At 43.7% G+C, this 12869-nt stretch overlaps 2 protein-coding genes across 5 annotated transcripts in view; one reads left to right on the top strand and one right to left on the bottom strand.

Moving 5' to 3' along the window:
- Positions 1-7354, bottom strand: part of VEZT (vezatin, adherens junctions transmembrane protein) — a 50828-nt gene extending 43474 nt beyond the window's left edge. For all 3 annotated transcript variants that reach the window (XM_066319294.1, XM_066319297.1, XM_066319295.1), the window contains exon 1: positions 7255-7354. In XM_066319294.1, the coding sequence (XP_066175391.1) occupies positions 7255-7290 (36 nt within the window). In that variant the 5' untranslated portion in view covers positions 7291-7354. The remainder of the gene's footprint in view (positions 1-7254) is intronic.
- Positions 7355-7622: 268 nt separating this feature from the next.
- The window catches only part of FGD6 (FYVE, RhoGEF and PH domain containing 6), a 73495-nt gene continuing 68248 nt past the window's right edge, over positions 7623-12869 (top strand). For both annotated transcript variants that reach the window (XM_066319309.1, XM_066319308.1), the window contains exon 1: positions 7623-7751. In XM_066319309.1, the coding sequence (XP_066175406.1) occupies positions 7739-7751 (13 nt within the window). In that variant the 5' untranslated portion in view covers positions 7623-7738. The remainder of the gene's footprint in view (positions 7752-12869) is intronic.

The raw sequence follows: 12869 nt of genomic DNA, 5'->3' as shown, positions 1-12869 counted from the left end.
TAGTGCTTCTTCCTAGAATCTCTTTCAAATCTTACAGGAATCAGTGGATCAGAACATTATATGCAGGCATCCTCTGTGCCCCTCAGCACCAAGCAGCATCTAGGTTTAATGCCTAAATAAACAATGAGAATTGTCTTTCTGAACCTGACGTTGGAAGACATTAAGATGTTGCCCAGGACCTCCCTTTTGTGCCACGCCCCTGTTAAGCAGACTCCACCTTTCCTACCTCCTCACACAGGCCTGACCCAGTGCCATGTAGCTGCCACCTCTGCTGGGCCCTGGTACTTCCTTTCTCTCTTAGGATGGCGTGATCCTTGGAAACCACTTCCCCACTATTTTCAGAACTCAATTCTCACATTAATTTCTTCCACTACTCCAAGAAGACAAAGAGCACAGAATATGTCTCTTCAAACTCTGGGAAGGGTAACTGCATTTCTGTACATATTTTGCTCCGGCAATGGGAAGATTGCTTGAACAAAGGCTGGTTGTGACATGGGAGTAATCTGTTACATGCTCAAAATCTTTGAGTTTGTGGGTTCAGTACAGCTGTGTTCAATATTTTACACAGATACAAACTTCTGAATTTGGACATAAGGTTTTGATGCTCTTTGTGCTCAACTCCAGCTTGTTTTCTTTATAAATATAGATTAGCATAGATTCTGCAATTTGAGGCAGACAGGTGAACCAAAGAAACACTCATTTTGTTAACTTGGTATTATTATCCCACTTGACAAAAGAGAATCTGAAGTCGTGAAAGAACACACATGCAATTTATATGGCATTGTTCAGCCCGGGATTTCTACTGGGCCAAACAATTCCAAAATGAAAAGTCTGGAGTTGCAGTAATGATCAGATCCTCTAGAGCTAGAACAAAACATTAGATTCCATAGTGATACAACCATCATGACACACAGCCAGCTATTCTTGAACACGTATTTCTACCAGTACTGAAATAGCTAATGAATAGCAGTATTAAGTAAATAATATGGACACAACTGGTTGCAGGAATGGCACAAGATCCATGAATAAATTAAAACAATGTCTCAAGTGAGCAAATATTTATTTCCTAATTAAAAATTTTAAAAATTGAGATTTTTTGCCAATCAAATTAATTCAGTATTACACAATTTTACATGTATATAATTCTACATGTAAATTTGTATTTCAAACAATGCATATGCAAAAAGCCTTTAAAATCTAAAGTGGTGGAAGTTTGGTATTGTGTGTGTCAAAATCATGTATTTGTGCAGTCTGACTAACTTTCTTCTGAATTCACAGAATTAAAACAGAAAATAACAAATGTCACCTACAACCCCCTGTACCAGAACTGCTCTGACACAGCAAGGATCACTTTCTGGGATCTCAACAATGGTCTGGGTGAAACTGAAGGAAGGAACATCTCACACATGAGGAGAGGCTGAGAGAGCTGGGACTGGCGAGGCTGAGGAAACATCGGAGTGGGTCTCATATCCAAAGAAAGAGTGAAAACAGAAAAAATGTGCACTATTCAGTGGTGCCCAATAACTGAACCAGAGGAATGGGAACTAAGTGAAACACATGAGGTTCCCTTTGAACATCAAGAAATTTTTTTGGTGAGAGAGTGACAAAGTATTGGCAGTGGTTGCCCAGAGAGATTGTAAGATCTCTCTACATCCTTAAAGACACTGAAAAGCCATCTGGACACTGGTCCAGAAAAGCCCTGGTCCACTGATTCTACATGACCCTACTTGAGTAGGGTGGTAGATCAGATGGCCTCAGAGATCCCTTTCAATCTCAAATATTCTGTGGTTCTATGAGCACAGCTTGAAAATTTATCCAAAGGTAAAAACCAAACCAACAAACAAACAAAAACAAACCCAAAACCACAAGCTTGCACAAACTCATTAAAATATAGGACAAATTACACAGCTGAAAGCAGAAACTGGAAGCTGAAAACACAGTATTTGGATCACCTTCATCGCAGTGTTTTGAAAGAATCGGCACAGGAGATGAAAGATGCAGCAGAAAGGATTTTTAATAAATCTATGAACTCAAAAGCAGAAAAAATCCAAGCACAGTGCCTATATTGAAAAGGAGAAAAAGCAATCAAGAATATGTCAGGTTTATGAATTTGATCAAAACCCAGCATGCTACTGAGAGTAATTATTCATTCTTGCAAAATTCAAAGACAAAGAAGAAAACAAATTATCATCAAGGAAGATATCACATGGGTTCACCAGAGGCAGACTGTGCCAAACTTACTTGACATCTTTCTTTGATAAGACAGCTAATTTTTATAGATAAAGGAAATGGGGGAAGTTTATATGGACTTTTTACACTACACTGTTTGGGTACAGACTTTTGATACTGTGTCATATCAGTCAAGATAAAAAAGATGGGAAAGGAACCAAGTGTGTTGACAGCAGAGATAACAGTGGTCTACACTGAATAGAAAGCTATTGGATCAGAAGTTACTAATGGAGTTCATAAAAAATGAGTCTTTGGTCAAGGCTTTTGCATTTTTAAAAACTTCGATATTTGCCATAATTAAACTTATATCAAAAACTTTGCTAAGGGCATTTCCTGATAACACTAAGTAGCATCACATATGCAGAAAAGTAATGAAACATAATAGAAAAAGAACTGGAGGACCTTAAGTGGGTATTGATAATGGCATGCAATTTAACAACAGACAACAGCAAGACCTTACACAGAAGGACAAATAAAAACAAACTCTCCAATAATGTGGAAGCTGTTGATAAAATCAAGGACACATTTTCACGAGTGGCTCCCTTATCATATCTGAGTCAAACAGCATGAAAACTTTAAAACATTGTAGGCCTAGCATGCAAAAAACAAAGTATTCCTAGAAGCAAAATGTAAAAACAGTTGTATAAGACCCTAGCAAGACTGCCAAGTACCTACAAGATGTGACAAAGAAACATGAACTGAAATGATATGAAAATCCCAACAAACCAAACTAAAAATGATGGACAGAAAAATCTGTTTTATGAAAGGAAGCTAAGATATACTGGTTTATCCAGCCTGACATAATGCCTAGCCAGAACAAGTTTGCTTTCTATGAACACATTAGGAGAGGTAAATTCTTCCCCTGTACATGGCACTGGTGAGGCCACCCCTCAAGATAAGAAAGACTTTCAAGGGCTGGAGCATGTCCAGGGAAGGGCAGCGAAGCTGGGGAAGGGTCTGGAACACAAGTCCTGTAAGGACTGGCTGAGGAAACTGGGGATGTTTAGCCTGGAGAAAAGGAGGCTCAGAGGTGACCTCATCACTCTCTACAAAGAACTGAAAGGAGACTGTAGCCAGGTGGGGGTCAGGCCTCTACGCCAAGGCAATCAGCGACAGGACAAGAGGGCACACCCCCAAGCTGCACCAGGGGAACTTCAGGTAGGACATCAGGAGAAATTCCTTAACAGAAAGAGTATGTAAACGTTACTGCCTAGGTAGGTGGTGGAGTCACTATCCCTGGAGGTGTTCAAGAACCAACTGGACCATGGTCCTAGCTGATAACGTGGTGATCAGTCAAAGGTTGGACTTATCTCAGAGGTATTTGCAAACTAAATGTTTCTGTGATTCTGTAAATTCTAGAGACAGTTAAGAACTATATAAGATAACAGAAAATATTAGCTGATGTGCAAGTAGGTATGGAGTGGCCATGAATAAATTTCCAGTCAGAAATTAGATGGCAGTTATAAATGATCAGAGTTCTGACACAGTCCCTCCACTGGCATAATGATGCAGAAATTTAGCTAGTTTGAACAAGAAGTTTCTTTAATTTACAGTAAATTTTACAGTAAAAGATAAAAATAAAAGAAAAAGGAGATCATACTGTCCACACAACAATAAAAAACCTAACACAATTCCAGTCTTATACAATACACAAAATGCCGAAAATTTCCAGAGAATTCCAAGGTACACTGTAACTGCAGCATGACGGTCTTCCAGGTTTTGTATAAAGACTCATATTAAGCAATTTAACATCAGTTTGTCATCTCATGATCTCCCCTACAAAATTCAGACAGACACTAAAAAAGAAGACCATTTATTGTTCCCCAATGTTTAGTACAATCTGCTCTACACTGCCACGATTTTTAATTTGTCACACTGCTGGGTAGACAAGCCCAGCATATCAGACTCTGTGTTTCTTGAGTTCTGTTCCTCCCTACTATGTTTGTAGTATTCTAATTAGAAGAGCAACTGCTTGTAAGAAATGCAAGAACTGAAGTGCTGGGACTATTCAGTCAGTGAATAAATATTGCTAGTTGCTTCCGGAATTAATTCATAAATTGGATAGAATATAGCAGCATTTACTGGACAGAGTAACTGTCCATCATTCACTATTGTTCAATCATTATCTGCAGTGGCATTTGAACTTGATGGAAAACACTGCTTTCCCAGAGTAGAAATGCAGTGTTTGTGCTTCCTTGCTTTCAAAGATAAATTAATGTAAAAGATACTTGGATAGTGAGAAAAATGATTGGTCCTTGGAAGCTCAGAAACACATATCAGCTGGCCATCATCTGTTTGATGCTGCAAAATTATTAATGTGGACACCTGTTATTGTATCTTCAGGGCCAACTGGACAGAGCTATGACCCAAAAACCACGCAAAAAATAATCCAGGCATAACCATTGTATGGAAGACATGAAGTATATTCCATTTGCTTCTCCTTCCTACCCATCCTTTTGGGTATGAGACACATGAAAGATCACTTCTTTCCTGACTACACATTTCTTAGCACACAACTCCTTGAAATATCTATTGATATCTTGCTGAAGGCAGCTCCAAAAGCACAGAGAAAACAGCTGTTCACAGCAACTGAGGTCTAAATGCTAAAAGTCTTCTTGCAACAGTGATTGCTGAAGAACATGGGAAGTGACCTATATGCACAGTGAAGTGCATAAAAAAATGTAGCTGCTAGAAACAACAAATAATTAAGGGGGAGAGTTTGGGGCCCAAGAAAACAAAAATTAAAAATACAAATATGTTGTAGCATTAACTACACCAATGTTTTTTGGCTCCTTGCCAATTCCCATCTCTGGTTCAGGTGTGTGAAGTATGCTCATAATCCTCTGTGGAGCCTTCATTTCAGAACAGCATGAACACTGCTGAGTACTCCTGAAGATAATTTTGGTGTGCAATTCAGAGTACCCATTTTTATGAGTTGGCAGCCCACCCAGTTTTGTAGTTCAACCAATCAGCCAACGTGTCCTGGGTTGCAATGTAAGATGTAACCACAAGTATGTATTCTATTACCATCTGTTAAAACCAGCTGAAGAAGTGTTCTTCATCTCTGTCATGACTATCCTCCCTCCATGGGGATATCTTCTATTAATGGATCATTAAGGCTCACTGCATGACTGATAAAATTACATCATTCCATTGTGAGATGCTCCACCCAGAGGGAGGAGCCAAGCATTCCTACCTGGATAAAACCTGAGATTCAGAACACCAGGAGAGCTTGTTTCCACTGGATTTCCCAGAGGAGGCCTGGACCCATCTACACCACCACTGGAGTTTCAGAGGAAAACTACACCCTTCTACAGGATCATTGCTTCAACAGAACCACATCTGTCATTCCAGGAGGACTGCAGCCACAATCCTAACTGGACTACTGCTAACACCCTGACCAACAGAGCGTCAGGTTGTATTCTGACTATGACAGTGTTTTCTTTGTACTACTGCATTTTTATTTTAATTTTTCTAGTAAAGAACTGTTATTTTTATTCCCATATCTTTGCCTGAGAGCCCCTAATTTCAAAACTATAATAATTCGGCAGGAGGGAGTTTACATCTTCAGGGGAGGCTCCTGCCTTCCTTAGCAGACACCTGTCTTTCCAAACCAAGACATAACCCAAACAGCCCGTATTTGTCCTACTGTTGCTTTTTTGATTTTATTATGATGTGCTATAATATATGACAGGTCTGTTGCTGTGTCACTCAGTATACCTGTAAGTGTGTACGGATACACACACACACACTTGGTACAGTAAATGTATCCAAGAGCCTTTATTAGTAATGGAAGTCTGTTCCCAAAACACAAAGATAACAGTGAGGAGCATATGCAATGAGATCTTTTACTGTCTATGCAGCAGAACTTTTTCAAAGTGGTAGTTGCTGCATGAACTGAAGAACTGTGAAACTGTAAAAACAAGTTCCACTTTTACTGAAGATAGAAACGCAGAAAGTAGGCATTATACCTGTGAAATAAATTCTCACTACAGATTTATTGCATGAAAGGAAGCAATTTAACATAGCAGCAACATAACAAATCCTATTGTTAGGATCCAAGGTTGGTTGTGAATGAACACAAAACTTTGTGGTACAGACCAAAGACTAAAGACTTACTACTTACACAGCTGACAAAAAATGGATTGCTTATGTAAGGTGTGTATTGCATCCTGGTTGAAGGAGAAGCCTTATTGCTATTATGATAATTATTATTTTTAAAAACAGCATTTCTCTATAACCACTTTGTACACCTGCAAAACCAGGTGTGCCCTCCATTACGACACAATTACATTTACCTGCTGTAAACAGAGTCGATTTTGTTACCAAACCTCAACAGCTGATCTATTTAGCCACTGTTATTTAAATAAGGCCAAGATGATATTGTAGCTCTAACAAGACGTGATATAACTAGACACGGTTTATGCAAATCCAATAATAAAACAAATACTACAGAGATAAAGCAGTTTCAGTGCTCGCTGCACAGCTGCGTGCGTGCTGAAAGACACCTTTTACGTGAGCGACACCGATTGAGAAGCAAGGTTTTTTTTGGCTATTCACTCCCTCTGCCCTGACCCCGCAGTTCAGCCCCGCAGGGCGGGCGCCGCTCCGCAGCCCGAGCGGAGCTCACGGGCGGCCCTCAGGGAGCCCCCGCCGCCACGGGCCTGGCGACACCTGCCACCGCGGCCGCCCGACAGCGGGGCCGGGCAGCGCGCCACCGCCGCACAAAGGATCGCCCGGCCCCGCCGAGCCGTCCCGCCCTCGGCCTGCGCGGAGGGCGCGCCGCTGGCCCCGGGCTGCTCCGGGGCTCGGGACACGCCGAGCACCGCCCCGACCCGCCGCTCTCGCCGGTCCCGCCCGACGCCGCCCGCCCGCGGCAGGCGCTGCCCTGGGCTGGGCACCGCGCCCGCCTCGCACCCCGAGTCCACCCGGGCCCGCCCGGTGCACGCCGCCCCCCGGGGGCCACGGCGCAACGAGGGGAGAAGACACCCGGGCCCAGCCCGCGCCGGGTCGCCCCGCGCCCACCTCAAACACCACTTCTTCGTCGAACTCCGGTGTCATCCTTGCCCGCCATGCCACCCCCTTCCCGCGGGCACGCTGGGAAACCGAGTCCGCCGTGCCGCCGACCGCCCGGCCCCGCCCCGCCCCTCTGGGCGCTGCCTGGCGCCAGGGAAAACTACAGCTCCCAGAAAGCATAGCGAGCGCCGGCTTTCGGGCGCCATGGGGGCGGCGCTGATGGGCCGGGGCGGGGCCGGGGCGGGGCCGGGGCGGGGCGAGGGCCCTGCCGGGGGGCCAGTAGGGGGCGCCGGCGGGCGGTGGCTGAGGGCGCTCCGGCGCTGCCGCGGGGTGGGATGCGGCGGTGGCGGCGGGCGGGGGGAGCCGCTCCTGCTCCGGCTGCTCCTCCGGCTGGGTGGCGGCGCGGGGGAACAATGCGCTCCTTCTCCTCGGCCCTTAGAGGGGCCGTGGCGTAAGGGACGAGGGGAAGCGCGGCTCCGCGCTGGGGAGCACCATGAGCTCCGCCGGTGAGTGCCCGGGAAAACTTTGGGGAGCGGCGGTTTCCGCCCCGCCGGCGGCAGGCGGGGAATCCGCGTGCCCCCGCGGCCGGACGGCTTCGCCTCGCTCGCCCCGCGGCGGCGGGGACGCGAGGATGAGGGGCACTGGCGGCCGGACGGGAGCCGGAGCCGCCGGCGCGCTGCTTGTCCCGGCAGCGCCGCTCGCTGCGCCCCGGGCTCGCTCCGGGGGCAGCGCGGGGAGGCGGCGGGCGGAGCGGTGAGGGGCGCACCCGGCTCGGGGACAGCCCTCGCCGCGGTGCAGCCCTGCCCGGGGTCCGCGACGGGCTCCCCGCACCCCTCGGCCGTCCGAGCACGTCCTGCCAGGCGCTAGGGCTCCGCGGGCTGAGCCGGGCTCTCCGCTCACCGCCCCGCGGGTTCGAGCGGGTCCCTGCGCCTGGCTGAGCGCACGGCGGGGGAAACCTGCTGGCGGCCGGCTTCTGTCAGGAGAGGCAGCGCCGGGCCGGGGGGGCTTCGCTCCGTCTGGCTCCGCGGAGCTGAGAGAGCTTGTCCGCTGCGGCTTTGCTTCGGGGATGTACCTGCCTTGGCCGAGACCTTGCAAGCAGGAGCCCCACGGGGCTGCTGGAAAGCGTTCGCTTCTGGCCTTTCCGGCTGTGGGTTGGAACTGACCGACTTCAGTGCTTTCCTTGCCTTTCCTCCCCTGTTTCTCGGCCGCTGCCAATTTAGTGACTAAAAGAGCTCCAAGGCAAATTCTTCGTTCAGAACAAGAGCACCCCGTGTTTAAGGGAATTACTCGTATTTATATTTGCCTGCAAGTTGTGTGCGAACTGAGCACTTTCGTTCAGACATCTGTTAGACTGATAGATTCCTTTCTTATCTGCCTCAAGACGAGAACAGAAATAGTTTCTGTATTGAAAACGTGTCGTGTAAATTATGATGTATTGGATGGAAACACAGCTAATAGTAGGGTTAAACGGGAAGCAGCAAAGTACTTCCTGTAAGGATTGGGGTGGTGGGTGTTCTACAGAAAAAGCAATACACAGTCATCAAGTGGAAACACCAACCCAGTTCTCAGTGTTGGCCTCTCAAGTAATCTCAACTTGTTATTCACTCCAGCGTTAATTAAGTTATCCGAGCTCTCATAGCTAATCAGAATTTACAAGGAAAAGAAAGGTGATTTAATGCAGCTTTCTGCTTCTTTTAAAACATTCCCGTTTTTAATATGTTTGACAGAACTCACTTTGTTTAGATTTTGGAGAGCATGTAATAAAGCAGCTGTTAATTAACCAGCTGCATTGTACGTTCCCGTTTTTAGGAGTGCCGCTGATTATGCAGTTCACCCCATACCTTGTAAGAGTGCAAATAAGTGTTAGGGGGTGCTCATGAGCTGGGCTGTTAAAAACTGATAGGTTATACTAAGTTTCAGAAAGTTGGGTAGTTTCAGTACTAAGCAGTGATTTCGGGACTTGGGGATGTTAGGTGGTGTGACTAAATCAGTTTTAAGTGTACGTTGTGGTGGTGTTTTTGGGGAAGGTGAGGACAAAGAGGTTCTGGCGAACAAAATAAGCAGAAGCGAAAAAGGGATGCTGAGGAATATCAGAACAGAAAGTGGGACAATTTCATGGCAAATTAAATTTTAGCAAGTTTTTTCAAGAGGGAGGCATAAAGAGTACTGAGGCAGCAAGAGGGAAGATGAGGGGTATTTAAGAGGGGATGGAGAGTATTTTGTGTTGATGGATTATGTGAAGATTAAAGAATAAATGGGGAACAGGTGAAACAAGATTAGAGATTCATGATCCTACTGACAGCTTTTGACATTTCAGTTAAGGAGTTTCTTCTGAAGGTTTAATATCCCTCTCTTGTTATTGCTGCAGAACTTAGTGCCCTGTAATTTATAGGCATTGTTTATAAAGCTATTGCTCACATAAAAACTTAACAACACCTGTATTTGAATTTCAGTCCTGTGATCTATAGAATCCGTTTTCTACATTGAAATTATTTAATTGTGAATTCAGTTCTTACTCTGATTTGTGCTATGTAAGCCAGTTTTCTGACACCTAGTTGATAATATAGCATTTCAGTAAAAATGTTATTGTCTGTGAAGGCTTCAGGTGGAACTGGAAATGCTAGAAATCTTTCCTTCAGTTTGGCTTGGAGGGCCAAAGCTCCTCTCTTGTGTTTTCTTTATTGTACCTTTAGGACAAAGCAAAATGGTACACCATCATCTGCATTGCTTTAATATTTTTTAAGTAGCATTTGCAGGTGTATGCTTGATATGCAGGGCTTTCTCTAAGAGAAATACTGCGCTGTTTGAGGGGACTGTGGTATGGGGAGAAATGCCAAACATGGATTCTCCCCGAGGACAGAAGTTTACAAAAGGTCTGAGATTGATAACCCAGCCTGAACCTCGCTCCACCTTACCTTCTGCCTTTCTAAATAATGCAGTACATATTCAATGTCTTGCTGCATATCTTTTCTGTTTCCTCTGTAAAATTATTTCAGTTATGTCTCAGTCCAGAGATGAACATAATTCTGTGATGGAGTTTGGCCACAGCTGTCACTTACATGTTTTAAAATGTATATGTAAGTCTGGAATTGTTGGAAGTAAAGAACTGTAGCACTTTTTAAAAATACTTCTATATAATTTTAAGATTATCTTATTGTAGTGATCAACCTGTTGTTGGTTTCCATCTTCCCTTACAGCTGTACTCATGCCATTGCTTTCTCATGCACTGCACAAGATATATTTATATATGCACACAATGTATATGATGCCAGTGAATGTCCCTTTCCTCATGTTCTGCCTGAAAGTATTATGCTGGCTTCAAGTATGTACTTTGCCTTTAAAAGGAAAAAACAAAAGCTCGGAGTTGTGAGTTTGACATTTATTATTTCTTGCTGAAGAAACAGTCCTTATATGTGAATCTATAGAGCTTATTTAATGTGGGCAGAATGTGTAACTTAGGCTTGAAATTGTATTTGACAATAACAATGAGAAAAATGTATTTTAATGTCAGAAATGTAGTTCAAATGGAAAAAACATAGTGGGAACACAATAAACAAAATCAACATGACTTTTCCAATCAAACTTCATTGCTTTCAAGGATTGAAAAAAAATGAGGCCTGCAGGGCTTAATGTCCCTTTAACCCTCAAATGTGTCAAGTCTCATTAGAGTTACTCAGCTCTGTCTCTGCATGTGATCTTAAAAGGTTGTTTATTCATCTCTTGCCCTTACTCTGAAGTTATCCCTAACTTTCCTGTTTCATTTCAATAAGTCAGTGAGCAACCTAAGATTTTGAAATCGATGTTTTCCTTTTGCAGTTTAATTAGAATGTTTTCTAAAACTAGTGACTTGGAAACCACAGTTTTCCCTTGTACTTTAAAACTACGTGTGTTATCTTCCGGGATGTTATGACTCATTCCTTTTTTTGTTTCTTTTGAGCATTGTGGCACCTGAAAAAATCAGAGCCTCTCCATAATGAGAAAATAAATAAACATTTGCAGGAAATAAATTAATGATCTCACAATACTTTTTTGGGGTATTTACCTAATGAAACTTTCTTTTTGTAACTGAAAGCAAAGTAATTGACCTGAAGAGCCAGGTAATGAGTCTTTAAAATTTTGGTTGCTGGAGAACAGGAGTTTTAAAATACTTTATCTGTTTCTCTCTGCAGTGTATTGAGTGCCAATGCAATAATTTCTCAGCGTATCCCAAATATAGCAGTAATTATCTTTCTCCCTACATGTTCTTTAAAAGCCAGATCGGCTTTCTTGCTTCGAGACTGTGAATTGTACTGTTTTATGCCAGAAATAGGCTCAGGATCAGCAAATTGGCTGTTGGAGCAAGCTCTTCCTTCATGTGAGAAAAAAACCAGCACATTGATCTCTTGGTAAGATCCCTCTGGGCATCACATTATTTTCATATATGGCCTAAGGATGTGATTTGCTGTATCTGAGAATACTATGTGCATATGTAAACAAGGTGCCACAAGAAAGCCAATGCATATGTTTGCTCTAGGCCAGCTCCTGCGTGGTAACTGTTTGAAGCCCTTTTCTGTTCCTACTGTGTGAAATAGATTTGTGAAGTAGTATGTGAAATATATGTAACCTTAGAGGTGAAAAGGGATAAACTGCCATATATATTGTGTAGTGAGATAAGAGTATGTATATGATGAGCTTCTATAAAACAGCAGATTTGTTAAATTCACACCTTTGCTAACCCCGTAGTAATTTGATTGTGTACCCTTATCTTAATTTTAGACTGAGCTGCTGTCAAAATCTGATGCCACACTGATTTAATGTTTTACTTTCTTCCTACTGTTTCGTGCTTCATCCAGGACATTGCTTTAGGGTACATTGCAGTATCCTGCCCAGGGTAGCTGTTGAGTGACCTGAGATAGTCCCATAGGACATCCTGAATACTGGGAGAGGAGCCTCTGTTCATGTAAAGCATTGTAAGGAAAGGAATATCAGGTTATGTCAGCTTGACAGTAGAGCCATTTGTCCCCTTTCGTGGACAGATGCAAGTCAACATGACTTGTTCCTGTTCTTTTGTTGTTCCTAAATGTGGAAGTTGTAAACATGATCTCAAAAGGCATTAGCATAAAAATTAACTGGGAAAAACATTTCTTTAGCAACAGTGGGGTTTATTACAGAAGGGGTAGTGCTATTCGATTTTTTTGCCTCAGTTCACCTTCATATATCATTGTTCTCCTTGTTCTTATGTCAGGAAGAGTTCAAGGGAAGAGAACAAGAAGTAAAAAAAGTAAAAAGATTTAAAGCTGTGTAATAATAATGCTTAAGATTGCAATATCTTACTGGCTTTTCTGTTCGTTCTCATGGTAGTGCATGGGAGAAGACACACAAGTGTTTTTAAGTGAGGTCCTCAGTTGTCAGATTCTATCAACTGAAGAACAGAAATGGGCAGCACTTTAGGGTCAAAGGATTGAGAGTAGAAGTTGCTTCAGGATGTTCTCATCCTCTGAAGCAAATCAAAGGAAGAACAGGAGCACTTAGCAGTCAAGCAATAACAAGTGTTGGTCACAGAGGAGATCAGCAGGACGGGAACAGGTCTTGGTTTTCCCTCAGCATGCTGAACGACCTAATTCACCAGAGAGAGAAATGTCTGT

This window comes from Sylvia atricapilla, chromosome 5, assembly GCF_009819655.1.
Source record: "Sylvia atricapilla isolate bSylAtr1 chromosome 5, bSylAtr1.pri, whole genome shotgun sequence".
Classification (NCBI taxonomy): Eukaryota; Metazoa; Chordata; class Aves; order Passeriformes; family Sylviidae; genus Sylvia; species Sylvia atricapilla.
This window is presented reverse-complemented; position numbering and strand designations above follow the sequence as displayed.